Source organism: Molothrus aeneus, chromosome 6 (genome assembly GCF_037042795.1).
Source record: "Molothrus aeneus isolate 106 chromosome 6, BPBGC_Maene_1.0, whole genome shotgun sequence".
Classification (NCBI taxonomy): domain Eukaryota; kingdom Metazoa; phylum Chordata; class Aves; order Passeriformes; family Icteridae; genus Molothrus; species Molothrus aeneus.
In genome coordinates, this window is record NC_089651.1 from 55,910,784 (window position 1) to 55,930,310 (window position 19,527).

Consider the following 19,527-nt stretch of genomic DNA (forward strand, 5'->3'; position numbering starts at 1 on the left):
GAATGCCTTTTGTAGGCAATGTGTTATGATCCCATATGGTATTTTGCATATTTTCAGCTGCTCCTTGGGGATTTGAGCAACTCCTATTTGAAGATACTACTGTCTTGGCATGCCAGACTGAAAATTTTCCAAAATACAAGTTTTTCACTATTTCCTGAATCAGCAATCATCTAGCTGGCCTGAAGTCTGTGAAAGTCCAAGAAGACTTCAAGACACTTCAAGAGATATCACAGCACCACTGCAGCTTAGCTCTGCTTCCTCAGGAAGACCTTAGAGTGCCTTAATTTGACAGCATTACCTTGGAACAGGCGTCTTTAGGGTAAGCTGGTTGTATTGGATGGTCCATTTTCCAGGCTGGAACTTCTCCAGAAAACGCTGTGCACTCTCCACAGTGCTCTAAAACAAACAAGTGAATGCATTAAAGGAACCATCATTGCACAAACTGCACTGGTTAACAAAGAGACCAGAAAGGTTTGCCCCTCCTATCTGTCTCAGTTTGGGTTTAAACCAAAGTGCTTTTATTAAAGCATTTGCTAATAATCCAAAATGAGATTCTGCTTGTTGTTTTCTTAAAAAGAAAAAAATCCCACCATATCTATCTCTCTACTGATCTTCCAGTGTGCTGGATTTTTTGGGGTGCTCTGTGCCAGGAGGGTTTCTTAAGCAAAGCATGGAAACAGAGGGAGCTGGTTTATACTGTTACTCTCCTTTTTATCCAATCACCCTAAGGATGATTTCAGAATTACAGCTAGAGCATTATAAGACAGGCCCATTTCTTATGGTTTTGAGTGACCATGCTCAAAAACCCCTAAAAAACCTCCCAAAACTGACCAACCAGAAACCTCTGTTCTAACATTTCCTTGAAGTCCATCTTCTTTTTCAGTTAACTGTATCCACATTATCTGGACTAGAAGCTGGAAATCCTAACTAGATTTTTCAAGAGCAAGAAGGGAGCACAGCAGCTTTGGCAGTGTGCTGATGGCCAGCAGCAACACCCCCCAAAGCAAACACAGAGGAGACGACCACAGTCTGCTCAGTACCTGCATTAACATGGCCACAGTCATGGGCCCAACACCACCAGGAACTGGGGTGATGAAGGAAGCCTTTTCCTTTGCTGAATTGTATGCCACATCTCCCACAACTCTTTTTCCACTGGCCTTTGTGCTGTCTGGGGATTTAAGAAGAAAAGTAAGTTACACATCACATTTCAGCACAACAGAGGAGACAGCACTGACTGAAGCTGAAGTCTTTAATTCTGCTGGAGCAAACAAAATAGAAGCTGAGTACCCAGAAAGCTGCAAAGAAAGATAAAACAGCTAAGACAACATCACAAGATGAAGCTGTTATCATCATACTTCACTTGCAGAGTGTCAACAGCTCATGCAACACATCCTCCCATTAAGCACCATTTATCCTCAGCCAGACAGATCTCCCTTTCCCGGAGGATGCAAGTCTTTTCTCAGTGGCTCATTGCCCACAGGGCAGTTTGAATGAGACATAAACCAACAGTCATGAAGAGGTGAGAGATGAAACATGGCTGACTTGTTCCAAAACCCCCAGGTTTACATTTGCTCTGTTCCATTTTGGAGGGCATCTGGGCCTTTCTACGGAATAAAATCACCTGGTTTTACAGAAACTGAAGGCAGAAAGTGCTGAGCTTTTCAGTTATCACTGCTAGTTTAATGATGGACCAGTAAATACTGCAGTTCACAGAGATCAGACTTGTCAAAACAAACTTCACAGGTGCCTTAAGAAAGCTTCAGTAGGATAATCTTTCTCTCAGGCAATGTATTTTGCTATATCCTGCTGCACTCTATGACCTGACAGCTCAGAAGCAGACATAGTCCTTTTTTCCAGTGGTGACCTTTAAACTCACCCAATAAAGAGAGGAAGAGACAAAATGAATTAGTAAACTAGCACAGTCACCTAAGGAAGCCACTGATTACAGCACATAAAACTAGGAAATTTAAGCTGCTCCTGGAATAGCAGATTCTCACTTCAGATAAAGGACTCTAGGGAGCTTCTAACCAGTGTGAAAATCTGAAAATAGATTCTAATGTTGTTGTATTGATATGTTATATTGCATACAATAAGTGTGTATTTGAACAGAACACAATCACTAACTTTCATATACATCTGGTGAGGGGGAGGAGTGGAGCAGAAACCAAACTCCCCAACAGCAGATTATGCTAAAACCAAAGAGAGAACAAAAGCCAACATTATTTTTTAGCTGCATTGTTACTGACAATTAGCAGCTTGGATGCTTTGCTGTGTTTTTTAAGCAACACTACTTCTCCCTAAAGCTCAAAGCCTGAACATCATCACAGCTGGTAACCAGTGTTTCTGCAGCCTGCTGTCAGTTTGCTGCCTGAACTGCAGACCAGCCTGGCCTTCCCCCCTAGAGACCAATTTAATTAAGGCTGCAAACAGTAAATAATGTAATTTTATTTTCTTCCAAGGATGCCAAGCAGGCTCATCAGCCATCCTGGCCAGGAAGGCTCTCAGCCCAAGAACAAGGCAAACAAGCTGGCACTCCAAACTGCCTCATCTGTTCCACAGACACAGAGATGAGCACAGGCCAAACAACCCCTCAGTCCCTGCTTCTGCATCTGCACCTCACTCCAGGCACTGCTGAGCACAGCCTAGGAGCTATTCAATTACCTGAAAATATTCTTTTGAGAGAAAGCTCACACACAATACTTGCCATCTCTCCCCATAATTTCACCTTTTCAATATTCATCATCCCACTCTTAAAAAAATACAAACTAATTGCAGGGAGTATCAGTGACACTATAACTATGTTGCAAAAAAGCTGCTCTCATATTCCACTCTCATGGCTTCTTGTTAGCAAGTGTTGCAAAATCCCATAGCAGGCAACTTTGAGGAGAGTTACTTCCTCCCTCAGGACTCAGAGAGGGACATTCCAGGGACTGCCATTTCTGGGAATATCCTCTACCTGCACTGCTTTCCCTTTCTGTAGCAAAGCATCTTCTACAGGCCTGGAACAAGGCATCCAGATATTTGCTGGATCAGCAGTGGGAAGAGACAAATACAACCCAGTTTGGAAAGTAAGAGGCACTTGCCTGCTCTAGTAGAGGTTTCAGGAGATTGATTGTTCCTCTCTGCCTACCTGAAGGCAATCCTGTTAACTGCAGCACACCAAACCAGATGTGGCTGAAGTGTCTCTTCCAGCCTCCAAACCAGCACCCTTGGAGCGTTCAGGCACCCTCCATTCAAAAGCACAACAGTTGCATTTGGATGGTGCTACATGGCTGTAACTTGTCCTAACTCCAGCTTGGCAAGACAGCATGAGGATACGTCCTGATATATCAAACAGTTTGGGATCTGCATGCATGGGGTACCCTGACTAGCAAACCAAAAGCATATGCAGAGATTGCCATGTCCTCCAGCTGCACCTGGGAGGCTCCCAGCTGGGTGCACTTACACCTGTGGTAAGATCCATGTGCTCTCACCACACCACATTCAAAGCACCATCACAGCCAGCAGCAATATTCTATCTGCACAGTGACTTAGCTGGAGAAGGCCACAGCTGGGCTGTTGTTCTTTCTGTAGCGCTGCAATTCCCACAATTCTGCTACTAATTTCCCAAAAGATTCATCTGAAAACCTTTTCACAACATAACAGAGGGGAAAAAAGTCAGGAAAACTCAGCAGCTTCAGAAAACCACAGGGAAAAAAAAACCAAACCAGAGCCTATAATACCCATCATTTAAAAATGTGACAGTTTCCATGATACTCTATCAAGTCTCAATTATCAAATCTCAATGCCATTAAGTGTACTCCACGTGACACTGACTGGGCTGGGTGCACAAGAAGCTCAAGGCAGGCTAATTGCAAAGGAACAGGGATGTGTCCTCAGAGATGCAGTTCAAATAAAGCCTGAGAAAAGGTCATATCATCATATATCAGAAGCACAATGGGGGTTTTACTTGCAACATGTCAGCTGGGGAGACTCCAGCCCATTCTGTTTCATGCACATCAGCAGTGACCTTGTGGGTTTTGGCAAATGGCCTAAGTTTGGGTTGTTTGGAACAAAACCATCAAGCAACAAACAGAACAGCAGATGACTTTTTAGTTTTAATTAGATACAGGACTAATGTTTTTAAAAGCAGCCTAATGTCAACTTTGAGTAACAAGACCACTGAACAGAAATTTCTTTACATTCTGTTAAATAATGGCAACAAAATGACTGATTAATTATGAAAACTACCTTTTAAAAGCCTTGTGGGTGTAGCACAGTAAGAGTGACTAATTTTCCATATCATTCAATATCTATAATTTGGATTTAAAATGAGATGAAAACAGAAATTGCCAGACTGTCGGTAGCATCTTTATAAGGAAGGTGCAGCTAAGTGAAACCCTACCCTAAAATCCATTATGTTAAAGCACTTTATTCTCTGCCCGAGCCATTGTCACCAATACTCTTGCACAATCTGCTTTGTTTCAAGACAACAGCCATTCAAGCCTAAGAAGTTAATGCTGTGATTCAACAAATCCACAGCTACTTTAAGAGACTGCTTGTCATTTCTGTACTTCAAAGGGAACTGCTTCAACAGATCCAAGCACGAAGTAATGACAGCAAAGCCCTGAGCTCCAGAGTGACAACAGTGACAAGACTTCACCATGTAGCTGGAGCAAATTAAATGGATATTCTGTTGCAATATTTCCAAGGCCTCCTCTTTCCTCTATTAATCATCAGCCTCGTTGAAGGCTGAATCAAAAACTGCCACTGATCTGCTTTAGGAGAGTGCTTCAGACCAGTGGTCTCTTTACTCTGGCATTGTCAGAGGTTGTCATCACTACTTAAGACAGACTTACAGGAGAAAGAAGTCCATGTGGACCAGAGACACCAAGGAAACAGTAATCACGAGCTTAGCAACTGCATTTATACACAAACAAACACATCCCCACTTGTTATACATTGCCCACGCACCTGGCACATGGTTAATTCCACAATCTATTACGATTGCACCAGGCTTGATCCATTCACCTTTTACCATTTCAGCTCTCCCAGCTGCAACCACCAGGATGTCAGCTTTGCCAACCTATAAAGAAATTAAAAAACAACAAACAATCGTGTATCACACTGGCAGGGGAGAAATGCAGAGCTGCTTCTGCAGCAAGTTAAATCAGCTTGAGCTGCAGTGAAACTGTGCTCACCCATTGCCATTGGAGGCATGGAAGGGCGCTCTCAGCATTTAAAGGTTGCTGCCAGTTCCTTGGCAAGGACAGATTCCTGCAGCTAGAAATAATGGCCTATTTTCACACTCCTACCCTGAACTATTGCTAGTCAACACTTCACAACCTCCTCTGAACTCCTCCATGATTCCCAAGTGGATCATACAGGCTACATTTAGATAAAATTAAAGCCTTCTGAATATTCTTCTCTTCCTTCAAATATCCCTGCACATTCAGTGCTAGAAATATACCCAGCACTCATCAGACAGCAAGAACTCATCTTGTTCAGCCAAGAACAACCCCTGCACAGAACTAAGCAGCACTTCACTGGTGACAGCACTGTCTTGTGCTTTTCATGTCCAGGACTGCATAACACACAACTCCAGGGGAAGCTGACTGTATTTCAGCACTAATATTCATTCAGGGACTATTCAGTAAATTTGACAGATCCAGTCATGAAGCTGGTGTTAAAGACTCCAACTAAAGCTTGTTGTCAGTTCCTGCACTGCTTCATTCACATTTGCTGAGAAAGCTGCTATCCCTTGATTTATTTTCCTTTAATCTTCAAGGGAGATAAACTATTTTTAAGATATCATTAAGTATGAGCACTTCAATTTTTAATCAACCTAATGATGGTCTTACTGAACAGCAACTTAACGGCGTGAAGCATTGCAGTGTTTCTGATCTACTTTGTGAGTTATATTCAAACACTCCTACTCCCTTTTTCAGCTTTAATACTTGCCTACAGAGCCTGGCAGTGCTGATGGCTCTACGAAATCCAAGTAGGTGGCAGCACAGCAAAACACTATTTCTGTCACTCTCACTGCTGAAGTGGAAAATGGTACCGACTCCCTGTCATAGAAAATCGACTGAAAAAAATAAACCAACTGAGAAATCATTTGGCCTAACGTTTCTCAGCCATTAGAGCAGAAGACCACCTGGTCTTTTTGGTAAAAAAACTAATCAAAACAACAAAAACATATGCTGTTTTGCTAACCCCTACATGGAGATTAGGAAGGGATGATTAAATTCTCAGCACTTGCTCAAAGACAACAAAAATAATAATTTTATTGTTATAATTAAACCCCTCTAATTAAGTGCCAAAAATAATCAAAATTCTATTCCAGCAGAAGTATTTACACAACCATGCAATGAGCAGGACCAGGAAACCAATTCAGATGACACCAGACCTAATGGCTCACAGCAGCAGCACACTGAGCATGGAGCAGAGTGGCCTGGGACAAATAACTACAGCCTGCCCTTACCTCCTCAGCCAGGGTGGAGGTCTTGGAATGGCAGGTGGTGACTGTTGCGTTATTCCAGAGCAGCAGGTCGTGCATGGGAGCCCCCACGATCTTACTGCGGCCGATCACCACGGCTCTCTTGCCTGCCACCTGGACACCTGCACCACACAGAGTCACAGAGAGCACAAAAAGGTCACTGTGCAGCCTGGTACACACTAACTCAAGCTGCTCTGGAGTCTTGGTCAGTTTAACTCTGGTTCTGGTACTTCAGAATTCTGTTCTTCTTTGTTGTGTGGGGTAGGGAATTGCAGTTGGGAGAGAGGAAGGAAAGACCATTTTAACCTAGTTCTTTTACTATCTAGGGCAGCAGAGATGAAATGTGATATCTCAGCAAAAGCTGTGAAGCAGAGCCTCACAATGTGTGTGATTTCTACACTTATTGAAGATTACTGCACTCATGAATAGTGTATGGAAACCTCCTTACCTGTCTGCCTGATAAGTTCCATGCATCCCTTTGGCGTACATGGAATAAAGCAGTCTCCAAGGTCCCCTCTAGAGAGTTTCCCAGCATTGATGCTACTTAAGCTGTATTTTGAAATAAAAAAGGCCAAGTAAGTTAACCCAGCCTCACTGTTGAAGAGAAAATAAAGAAAAAAATTTCTTTCTGGAGTAGCTGTCATGCTCTCCAGAGGTGAAGCCAGCTTACCCATCCACGTCCTTCTCAGGTGCAACAGCATTGGTTATTTTTTCTGTGTTGATGGGATTATCAGAGTCAAGTGGCAGCTGCACTATAAAGCCATGAACAGCTGGGTCTGCATTCAAAGAGGCAATGCACTTGAGCACCTACAACAGCAAACACCAAAAAACTAATGGCTGATGAACTGAAATACGACTGATGCAAAAGAAAAAACAATCTTATCTGGATTAAAATATACAAACTTTATGTTTAGTTTTTCCACCCACAAGTATAAACCAATTACATTCTTTATTTAAAAAAAAAGCTCCTAAAATCTCTAAATTTTACATTGTAATGTTTTAGCTTTCTTTAAAAAAACCACAAAAACACCTCACCAGGTTCCAATTCTTTTTTCATTAGTTAGTAGCAATAGGCAAGTAGTCCTTTTTATACAATGACAGAGCAAAGATATCTTCAGCACAACACTGAAGTTATGTATTTTTTCATCACTGGCTGTATTACTTACATCAGCTTCTGTTGCTGTGTTTGGCAATTTTATGTGATTGGCACTGATCCCAATCTGCAAATGAGAATAACAACAAATTATCTGATTTCTGAATTGACATCCAATTGATCTGGCTAATCTCTCTATCCAGCTAAATCACAGCTGCATTCTGTCACATTTCCCAAGTCTCTCTCCTGTTCCTGAGGCTCCAAGTCCTATGATTTAAAAATACCATCAAAGAAAGATTAGTGCTTTGCCTACTGAGTCTGTCCTTTAACTGTCCTATTCACCTTTTGACATGAACAACATCAGCTTTGCTTGACAGCACACTGCCTTAAAATACCAGCAGAAATGCCAGGTATCACTTAGGGAAAAATGCACTCATCTGTGTCCCTGCCCTGTTGTAGCATGTAATGTTCTACCTGTGACAAGCACAAAGCAACTGCAGGTACCTTGTTCTTATCTTCCTACAGGCAGGGAAGATAAGAACAAGGCCATGGGTCAGGAAAGACACAGCACTTGAGAAAAATGTAATCTGTGATGATCACACATAAAGTGGCACCAAGGCACATTGCTGTGACCAGAGCACCCGACTTGGCTCTGAGGTTACACACCTACACCACATTCTTGTAACTGAGAACTCAGGCCAACACTGCTTTCTCTAATACAGGAAAAACTTAGACAAAACTATTGACTTGCATCTGGTTTTTCATATTCAGATCTGACCAACTGTAGGAAGGTAAAGAGTAGTCCTAAAAGTCCAGGATTACCTCAGCAGCAGCCTTCAGCTTCATGTGAATGTAGAGGTTTGAATCATCCCGATTTCCAACCTAAGGATGAAAAGACAATTGAATTACAGCACAGAATAGACCTAGACACAGGCTGAGATGGGCTTAACCCTCAGCTTCCTTGGATCTACATCAAGGAGACAGAGGTATTCCTGAATTACTGTAAAACACACTGATAGAGGATGTAAACAGCTGGAGCTAACAAGAAAGTTCTTTCAAGTACAAGGCAGTTAAAGACAAGTTGTCTGATCTTCTGCACAAACTATTTGCACCTGTTGAAAAACCTTAAAAACACAGTGGTCTCCAAAGCAGAAAATACTGCCTGCCATCTGATCTGAGAAAGTTAAATCCTTAGCTAATTAACATCATCAGCAGGTGCTGATAACATTCAATTATCTGATTAAGGCTTTCAAAAACGTTGGGCCTCTTTGATATTCGGGAATCTTAATTTTATATACATGTGTGCTTTGATAGAGACATTTCTTCCCTTGCAGTTTTGGACCTTGGGAATTTTCCTGCCAAACAAAAACCAAAACAAGGACAAAGTGGTGCACAAAGAAAAAGCAGCAAGTGGAACAAATGCCTGCAGTTTTTGGCAGTACTAGATGCTCACAGTACAACTGCATTTCAGGAGACCACTTGCATCATCCAGTATGTTTTGTTAAAGGTAATATTCCTTCTAACCTTAAGAAAATAGGGGTGAAATAAGGAAAAGCTGATAAGCAAGCTCTTGAAATTCTGTTCCCTGGCACTTGGGAGCCATCCCTGGTTCTCACATGGACTACAAGCTGCAGGGGTGACCTGATCACCCAGAGCACATTGGTTCTTCCTCCTAGGTACAGATAAAGGGGCTGTCTCCCTGCAATGTCTGCTGGATTTAGGAAAAGGTTTGCTTCTACAGGGCAGAGAAGCAGGAGATGTCAGCAAACATTATGTTTTGTGAATAAGGAATTACTGACTACAGGACAAAAAAAATAAAGATTAACTGACTTATTCTTTGAGCTCAGAGGACACCAGATACCTCCCAAGAACAGAGCACATAATGTATGGTGTGCTGCAAATAAAAACCAGCTCATTGTCCTGAGTTCACTGAAAAACAGACAGCTGCAAATATCAATATTAGGAGATGAACTCCAAGACCAGATTGTTTGACAGCTTACAAAAGTGTCAGACAGCCAAAGAGCAAACAGGTTGTAAAGGACTCTGAGACAATCCAGGACTGAATACAAAGCCCACCAGGAAAACAACCCAATAGTGCCACAAGACAGCAATTTTTCAACACAGTTTATGAGGTGAACAGTTCAGCAGCTTTCATCAAAGCACTACTAAATGTTTACACCCTCCTTCCTTCCTTCTAAGCATCTGCAGACAAAGCTTCTGTAGAGACAATCTGCTTAAAGCTAATAGAAAGGAAAACCAGGGAAAAAAAAAAAACCCCAAAACAAAACACAAGCACAAATTTGTTCCTGGCATCGAAGAGGAGCATGGCCTTTGTGTGCTATGGTGGTATTAGCACTGGAATCTACAGACAGGCACCAAAGGCTCTGCAGGAGCTCAAAATACTGAATAAGGACACAAGTCACTGCTCTAAGCAGCCACTTACATTCCCTCTAGCTTTTGTGGACACACAGGTCCTTCCTGTAGCATGACACTTGCTACTGCTAGTCACCTTCTGACCTAAGCACAGTTTCCATCTTTTTATAGCTGCAAAGGAAAGGCAGCTAAGGAAAGGAAAAATTGATGCCAAACACAGGTCAAACCCCTGTACCTGTTATGTGCTTTTACCTCTGCAAGCCTTTTTCTGTAAGCTCTAAAACTTGCTCACTTCTGAGGGATATCCAATTCAGCAAAAGGATGCTGTTCCATCCCTTCTACTCAAAGTCATCTTGGCCAAAGGTAGTTTTAGTTTCATTTGGGTTCCCTTCCCTCCTCTACCCATCTTTTTTCTCTATGCTTTGACATAACAGCAGACCAGATCACTTAATAAACATCCCATTTGGAGGATTTCTGGTACAAACACATCTCTGAAAGCTGCCAAACTTCAGGGCTCACTCAAGTGCAGAGATTTCAAATGGAGTCTACAAGCACTGCTTGCTCTTAACAGGCAAACAGCTTGATTTTACCATTTCACAAAAACAATACTCCAACAGAGGACAGAGTCTGAAGAAAGAAATAAAACAACTTAACCCAAAAATTGTTGGGCTCTGATACTTGGCAAAAAGACATAACAGGACTGTGTCACCATTTCACAGAGAACACTGTTCCTAACAAAATGCTACCAACTACAAGGCAGCTTTGATGAAGCTCATCAGCTGTGCCCTTACCACTGCAAAGCAACTCATATTTTCTCTAGTTGGCATTAAAGAAAACAATACCTGTAAAATGGCAAGTCCTGGTCTGAAGCCTGGAAATTTCTCAGTCATCTCAATAACTTGCTGCTTTAGTCTCTCTCTCACTTGTCTGAAAAGGGGAAAAAATGAAGACAAATACAAGGCAGAAGTTAATCACAGGGCTGAATCCTGATACAGTGATGGAGTTGTTCTGATACAGTCAGGAGTTGTAAAAGTGACAGATGGGCAGACTGGCAAACATGCACTTATGCCTCGAGTACACAGCTCTCAGCAATCTCCAAATAAAACTGATGTCCACAAATTACTGAGACACTCTGGAACCAGGTTAATTCAAATTTATTTAAATAACTTTATTTTTTCGAAGTCCACATTGTGCTTCTTCACGCTGTCAGAGGATACAAGGGTAAAAAAAAAAAGGTTCAAAATTTGGCATGGAAACTCTCGGGATTTCAAACTCCTTTCTCAAAAAGAAATCCTCTTTCCACCTATGCTGTACTAAAATTACCTGAATCCCAGAGGCACCAGTTGTCACTGTCACACAAGCTGTCCTGGTAAGGGATTATGAATCTACAATGGTAAAATTCTGGGAAATAACTAAACAAGCAGGAGGTATCCAAAGATAAAGCAGGGAGGAGAATGGGAGGTGGACGGAGGTGAGGAAAAGTCACCAAACCCTGGTACACAGGTCAACTCTTCAGTAAAGGAAGGTTTAAGGATACAGTTGTAAAAAACCCACAACTTTGAAACTGAGCACTGATTGGTTGTTCTAGCTCAGATGTGAACTCACACCCCATTTACCATGGAACATTTTAATAATGAGTACCCAGCACTGAAATTAGCCACAGACAGCTCAGAAGTCACTGTTATCACCTCTTCACAGCACAGCACTCCTCTCTAATTTCTCAACCACCTTCTGGCCCCACAGGCATAATCCTTCACCAGGGAAGGTGGAGGCCCAACTGCTCCATCTCCTCACCAGAGGCAGTCAGGATTCTGAAAGAACTGATCAGTTCTGTCCACCTCATGGGCTCATGGCACTGCACTGCAAATTTAAGAGACACTCAGAAGCAAAAGCCAGGTAAGCAAAACCTCACAGGACATGAGGGGCTCAACAGGTCTGTCCATGTGAACGCCATCCTGTGTCCCATCCCCATTCTCAGAGATGAGAAGGTGCCACCACCACACTCAGCAAATCCACCCTGCACCAAACAGCCTTTTGTATAAAACACAGGTCTCCTTGTGCTCATTTAGCCTCAGATCAGTATCACCAGGTCTGCTACTGCCCAAGTGGGACCAGACTTCCCAGACTGGAGCAGGTGGTGTTGGTGCCAGTTCATTAAAAAGGTGAATGGCAAGGGTACAGGGACAGGGTACATAGCAGATGCCAGCTGGGAGACTGTGATTCCTGCATAGAGGAAAACTCCAGGAAAACAAATAACCAGGCCACTCTACCCTGCAACTGTGAGCTCCAAATTAGACCTGCCAGAGGCAGGAAGACAGGGAAATGGGAGCAGCACACAGCTCTCTCAACCCAGCAGCACTGATCCCAGGGGACAGTACAGCTGGCCCAGCTAGAAGCAGCCCTAAGGCTGTTTAAAGGCTCATCTCAGAGGGAGTCACAGCCTCCAGCTACATCCCAAATCGTGCCTTTCTCCTGCTGCATCCTGAATCACACAGTCAGAGCTCTGCTGCACCTGAGGAGTGAGTTCAGAGTATGCACAGGTGCTTGCATCTGGCCAAGTAGTTCAAAGTCTCAGTGGAAGCAACTGTTTTCAGCCTTATTTAAGAAACCATAGTTCTGAGCCTTCCTTCAGCTGTCACCTCAGTAGAACACTTGGCATCAGGACACAGCAAACCTTATCCTAGCAATTCTTTGTGCTTAAGTGACAGAAATTCATCTGCTGGGCAGCAAAATCCCCAACTGCCTCTCCTTACACTGCAGCTGTAAGCCCCTAGGGAGCACCTGAGCTGGCTCATGAGCAGCTTCTAACAACACAACAATGTCAAGGAGCATCAGAAACCCCCTGCACATGGCCAGTGAGTGGGGGCTGTGGGCAACTCTCCAAGGGAACTATTTCTGAGGTCTCTGGTGTTCCAGTAAGTTCCAGCACTGGTTCGTGGCCAGCAAACAAAAAGAAATACAAACAAACATGAAATATTAGAAAGGGCCCCAGGTTTAGGTATTACTTTTATTGCAGTCTTCTCAGTTGAAGAGAAATGAGCCCACCCAACTTCCTCCTGGAAGCAGGGCTGTGGTGTGCTTTCACCCCCAGCAGCCACAGCTGTTCACACATTGCATCGCTGTCATTCTCTGTAATTAGCTGCTAGGTCACCTCCCCTTCAGCTCCCGGAGAAAGGCAACACACACAAACACACAAACGTGGTGCTGTCAGTGTGATTTTCTTTAGGAGCCTTGAATCAAGAAATCACTTGTTAGACAGCCACCTAGCGTTGGGTACCACGGCTCTCCAGTGCTCACAAAAACCACATGGGCAAAGGTTTAAGAGAAAATTCAAGAAAAAAAGAAGAAATAATTGTTTTTACCCATAGACTTACAAAAGCCATAAAATAATCTTTGCAAACCAGCAGCTATTTAGTTATACAGTCTACAAAATTCTGTTGTGGACCTCAGGCCTTCCCAAAGATAAAAGTTCATATTGATAAATCAACACTACTTTTTACTAGCTGTATGAAGAGTCTTTTAAGTCTTCAAATAGAAAATTTGCAATTCTATGTGTCTGCTTCCCCAAAAGCCTTCTCTCTGACTCTAAGCCCCCTCCTGTGCCCACGTGCCCTTCCACAAACAAATTCATGCAGCAAACAAAAGTCCAGGGTCCACACAGGTTAAGGACAGCACATGGTTCTAAGCATACAATGCAACAGCCAGCTCCAAAGATTAAAGAACTTGCTGGCATTTCTTTCTCTGGACTGCAACAGCGAGCTGAATTTAAATTCATTAAGTGAATTTCCCAGAAATTCAGACAAAGGACAAACCACACTCCATTAGCTCTGCTGGAAATGGAGAGAACATGGTTCCCATGTTCTAGCAGAACCCCACACCCTCCCGTGGGATTATGGACTCAGTGCTCAGCTGGAGAGGACATACAGCACCATACTGAAGATGACACCAGGTTACCAGGTTGTGTTTCTGTCCCTCCTGTGAGTAACAGGGTCAAAAGTCTATGTAAAGAGTGCCAAACATAGGACTTGGCAAACACCTCCTCAGAGACAGTGATGCTCCAGAAGAAGCCTGTCCCCAAAGGGGAGGGTCTGGCTTTATTGCCTGGATCACAGATCCCTCAAGGGATTCACAAACATGCAGCAGAAATGCTCCTGCTGCAGCCCTGCAGAAACAGCTGCATGAGGCTGATGGTCCTCCCCAGGTCCTGCACCATCCTGGTCAGAGCTGTTGTCCCTGCAGCCATTCCTCCTTACAGCCTGCAGCACTGCCACTGCTCACCTCCTGCTGCTCCCATGAGCAACACCATAATGTGGAAAAACAAACTTTCCCATCTCCAAACCACCATGGCACCATGTCCAAGGTCAGGACAACTGCATTGTCTTAAAATGCTGTGAGGGGACTGCAGAGAAGAACGTCACAGAACATTCCACATGCACCCAAAGAAGGCACAGAGGAGTCTCTCCTCAGGGAAGTCACAGGTTGGCTCAATGAGTGGCACTGGGATAGGAAATACCTGGGAAAGACCACCTGAACACTGCTGGCAATTCAACAGCTGGCTCCAGCTGCAGGAAAACAACATTTAGAGCTGGAATGAGTTCACATGTCTCCACCCTCTTGTCTCATGCTCCACAACTGCATGCTCCTGGCACACTGTCATTATCTCCTAGGAAAAAAGCCTGCTACTTTCTACCACTTCCACACTCACAAGGTTTTTTAACCACCTTATTGGCTGTGTCAGCACAAATACACACATGAGCTCTCTTCAGACAGACCAGATAAACACACAAAGACATTAATTCTGATTTTTAGATGCTTTTTCATCATGTCCAAGGTGGGTCTGAGAGATGGGCAGCAATTGAGGTACTTTGCAAATGTGGATGACTGACAACAGAACAACAGAGTTTAACACAAAGCTGAGTCTTTATAACTTAGAAGAGTTTGTCCCATACCACTTTCCCATGCAGCAACACACATGCAGGCCTGCTTCCCAAAATGGGTACTGCATATAATACCCTACTATCAGGTGATTTAACCAGCAGAAAACACAAGAACAATAGGTAAGGACTCAATCCACCTTTGGACTGAGTGGCTGCCAGCACTTCAGACAATATTCTAGGCCTTATCTACAAAGGTTTGCCTTCTGAAGGAACAATATTGAGATTTCACTCATTCCACAAAGGGGGACACAGCAGTCCCCAGATGTTCTTTGCCCTCCCTGTAAGCTGGTGCTGATGTGCACAGATCACAGATCTGTGGCCCTGTTGTCCACCAGACAATGTTTTCTCCTCTCTTATGAACTATTTAGAGCAGGGTCCCATTTTTTTAAACTGAGTCTGCACAGCACTGAACACAAGGGTTCTTGCTCATATTTGGGGCCACCCAATAGCACTGGCAGTTCACTTTAACTCAGCCCATCCACAGTGTGGGACCCTTCAGTGCAAGCCTGAAACACTGTGGGTAGGTAAAAGAAAGATCAGGGATCAGGGAATTTTTTTCCACTTCAGACTAGATTTACCTGGAGTTACAGTAGGAACTAAAAAAATAAAAAAATTAGGCCCAGACTGAAAAGGCTGAGGAATTGTTTACTGCACTGTTACCCCCAGCTGTAAGTTCAGCCTGATAACCACTTAATCGAGCACTCTAAACCCAAAGCACTACCTGGCCCACCCCCAGGAGCTGTGAGGGGTGCTAAGTCTTCCCTGCCATCACAACTCATCAGCCACTCCTCCAGAGCAGAAATGTTGGTCCACTCCTGGTCCTACCAACCAATTTGGGCCAAGCCAGAGTTTTCCAAACTTGGGCTCTTTCAGATGGTAAAGCCTGAACTCACAGCTCACTGCAGGGCACATAAACTGTAAAGAAGAGCCACTACAATGTTTTGCACTGATTATCTCTTTAGACACAGAAACAGAGATTGTTTTTTCTTCTGGGAATACCAGCAATAAAAGGTGGAGAATACTGTATTTTTATTACCTTCAACCCACCATATCCTGCACACTTAAAGCACTGCTTTTCTTCCTCCCATCAGTCATTTGTTTACTGTGCTGTTATACAATAACTCATCTTTCGTAACTCATTTGCCAATGAGGCAAATTTAACTTGTAGCAAGATCTCAGACAGAATTACTGAACAGCCACTCAGAGAAGTAGAGGAAAACCATCCTGAGGTAACCAGCCAACTCAGATTGATGCAGAACCCATCCAATATTTAATATATTTCACAGACTGTGCAAGCTTCTTGTTTGTACTGACAGAAGCAGACTAGATGCATTTTGATGTTGATGCATTAAAATCAACACCAAAATCCTACAGAGAAAACAGTCCCTGCTGTGTTCTCCTTCCCATGCCCAGCCTAAACACATTTTCCATCCTCACAGGTAATACTCAAAGCCACTGAAAATGTCAATTTTCCTTCCTAACTCTTCTGAGCCTTCCAAAGGTGTGAACTACCTTTATCACTTCATTAAGTTTTCCTTATTTATAGAGGCAAGGAAACTCTCTCAAAGTACTTATTCTCTTTACATGTTTCACAAGAATAAGAATGCCAGTATCCACCTGATTTTTGTTTAAATAGCTGGCATGATTGTGAATTAGGTATTTTTTCATCTATTTTGAGGAAGGGGTGCTTGATGGCTGGAGGAGAAAGTTCACAATACTTACGAGCTTTGATTTAAAACACACACAGAAGCCCAGCATTACATAGCTGAACACTACTTGTTTGATTCAACTCATTTGTCAATATTTGACTGGCTTACAAATAAACATTTTTCTTGATTAAAGGGTAAAGTCACAAAATCCACCCCCTACAAGACAGTGAAAACGTTTTGCAGCTGATGTAAAGTCAGGGACATTCCCTTTCTACAACAGGCAGTTCAGTTGAAAATTCCTAGAAAAACCACATGCCTATCACTTCTGCTGCTGCCAGACTCTTGGCCTGGAGGTGAACTCTGAACAGTGAGAATCCCTTGGACCAGCACTTCTCCAGGGGTCTGGAAGAAAGGCACAGCTGTCTCCAGGCTGGACAGCCCAATTCCTCATGACTCCTTCAAGAACTCCACCAGAAAAAGGCAGAACTACCTAAGGCCCACAGGGAGCAGGTGATGCTTTTGCTATATTGAACATAAATACAGCACAAATAAAGGAACTGAAGGACAGCTGAACAACTGCAATTATTTTTCCATTTTGTGGTGTCTTCAGGTCAAGATTTGATGACTCTGGAAGAAGACTTCGGCCAAACACATTAAGAGATGTGCTGGAAGTTAATGAAACCTTTCTCCTGCATGTGCCTATTAAAAGTTCATGCCTCTGCCCAGGTATTTGCACATCATGAGTGTCCTCTGAGAATTGGCAGTTTATAGCTGCTACTATAACACAGGAAACAGAAATAAAAAATTTCACTCCATATCTTTAAAATTAAGTAAATAATGCAACATGCCATGCCAAGGAAGCTAGAAGTTTTAATGTGAACTATCATTGTACCCCATCTAGCATCTTTCCAGGACCTATTGCACTTCAGGGTGACTTTCTATGACAGGAAAGAAACCTACAACAGGCAAATCATGAAGTCCCACCAGCAGCAAGCACAGGCATTACAGAGTGTGCTGGCCCCAACACTGCCAAAAGGATCAGGTGGTATGAAGCATGTAAGTCTGAGAGACTGCAAAACACAGGTGGTACTGGCTCCAAAAATACCAGGTAAAAAACATGCAAGCAGCCTTTCCTCATGGATATTCAAATTCAAGGCACATTAGGCCTACTTTTCAGTACTGCTCCACTGTTGGTTAGATGTAGCTGTGTCATACACAGCAATACCTAAGAGAATGACTAACTGCTTTACTGAGATTACCTTATACCTTTTCACATGTAACCTTTCTACCTGAATTCCCTGATTATATCCACAGGAGATACCCAATGAACCTACCTAATCAAACCCTGTTTCCACAGGATATAACAGAACCACTGTACTGCATTTCCCCCAGGATTAGGGACATTTATTTGGCTTTCTTACCAAATGTGTGTGTTGCATGGCAGCAGGAAAAACAAGCAAAAGTTTTGGTTTTTTTTTTAAAGAAACAATGCAGGCTCACCTATACCCAGGGCTTGCCAGCTAAGTAAATCCTGAAAACTACAGGAACACTTTTTATTTTAAGGTTTCCCAAACCTTTTAAATAGCTTTGGCAGGACACCTGTGACCATTCAACTATGTGTTATCCAACACGTGGATTAACTTATTTTGCCTTAAAAAGGAATAGTCAATGCTTGTAGAGTATGAAAACAGAGCCCATACCTAAAGCACATGTTCCCAACTCCTGCTCATAAAGCATCCCACCAACCCAGCCTGCAGGCACAGAAGCTGCAGGTCAGCCCGTGGCTTCACACCTGCCTGGGCTCTCATCTCATCCATGCTGAGCAGCACCAGGTGCGTTCTGGGGCACTTTGCACTCTCCTTGAGACCTTTAACACCGCACTTCGTCCAGTAACTCCCAGTTTACAGCCAGGAAGAAGACAGCTTTGGCTGCAACCTACTGAAAAAGCTGTAGAGTGTCTCCAAACCTGTTTCGTCCACAGTGCCAGAGTCAAAGCCCCCCCAGCCCCAGCACACTGGGGGCCCCCTCAGTTCCCGGCGACTCCGAAGGGCAGAAGCCCCGCGGCTTCCGGACCTTCCCTGGCGAGGGGACGCGGCCGAGCTGCGGGCAGGGCGGGCGGGTGGCCCCACTACGTACCCGGAGACAATCTTGCCGCTGAGGATCTCGGCGGGGGCCATGGCGAGGGCCGGAGGGCGGGCGAGCAGCGGGCCTGCAGAGGTGAGCGCGGCGGGGCTCCGGCGCACTCTGCGGGTCGCGCTGTGCCCGCCGCCGCCTCACTCCCGCCCCACGTGGCCCGAACTTCCCGCGGCCCCGCCGCGCAAGCGCTGCCCCCGTCCCGCCCCTCCGCGGCTCCCTCAGCGCGGGCAGCGGGGCCGGGGCCGCTCCGTGTCCCGCCCCTCAGCGAGGGCGCCGGGGCTGAGGCCGCTCCATGTCCCGCCCGCGGCCCGGCTGCAGGGCGGGGGAGCGGCGCCGAGCGCCGCGGCGAAATGGCCGCCAAAGCGGCCTCCAGAACGGCTCCGAGGCAGCGCTCCCGGGCGTGCCCGGTGCTGCTCCGCGGAGAGCGGGAGGGAGAGGGCAGCCCCAGAGGGAGCTGAACGTTTCAGCTGAGCTGGGCTGTGTACAGCGAATAAATAGGAAAATCTCACATCGGTATAAGAATAATCTGTGTCTCTTGTCCTCTTGTGGTTCTTGTAACAGGTCATGCCAAGAGTAGAAGTTAGGAGCAGAATTACAAGTTCACAGAGTGGTTTGGGTTGGAGGGGACTTAAAAGATCATCCAGTTTCACCCCAAAGCCAGGGGCACCTCCCACCAGACCCTGCCCAGCCTGGATGGGGCAGCCACAGCTGCTCTGGGCACCCTGTGCCAGGGCCTCAGCACCCACACAGTAAAGAATTCCCAATATCTAAATCTACCCACTTTTTGCTTTGAAGCCATTCCCCCTTGTTCCATTGCTACATGCCCTTGTAAAGCATCCCTCATTCTTATTTGTATAAAAA

The 19,527-nt window shown here is 44.4% G+C and overlaps 1 protein-coding gene across 1 annotated transcript in view; it reads right to left on the reverse strand.

Annotated features, from left to right (window-relative positions):
- The window catches only part of MTHFD1 (methylenetetrahydrofolate dehydrogenase, cyclohydrolase and formyltetrahydrofolate synthetase 1), a 40,192-nt gene extending 21,377 nt beyond the window's left edge, over nucleotides 1-18,815 (reverse strand). The window contains exons 1-10 of the mRNA XM_066552483.1: nucleotides 18,667-18,815; nucleotides 10,787-10,871; nucleotides 8,394-8,453; nucleotides 7,645-7,698; nucleotides 7,149-7,285; nucleotides 6,927-7,027; nucleotides 6,464-6,600; nucleotides 4,954-5,065; nucleotides 1,041-1,168; nucleotides 299-396 (exon numbers count right to left, since the gene is read on the reverse strand). Coding sequence (XP_066408580.1) covers nucleotides 299-396; nucleotides 1,041-1,168; nucleotides 4,954-5,065; nucleotides 6,464-6,600; nucleotides 6,927-7,027; nucleotides 7,149-7,285; nucleotides 7,645-7,698; nucleotides 8,394-8,453; nucleotides 10,787-10,871; nucleotides 18,667-18,707 — 953 coding nt within the window. The 5' untranslated portion in view covers nucleotides 18,708-18,815. The remainder of the gene's footprint in view (nucleotides 1-298; nucleotides 397-1,040; nucleotides 1,169-4,953; nucleotides 5,066-6,463; nucleotides 6,601-6,926; nucleotides 7,028-7,148; nucleotides 7,286-7,644; nucleotides 7,699-8,393; nucleotides 8,454-10,786; nucleotides 10,872-18,666) is intronic.
- Nucleotides 18,816-19,527: the final 712 nt, after the last annotated feature.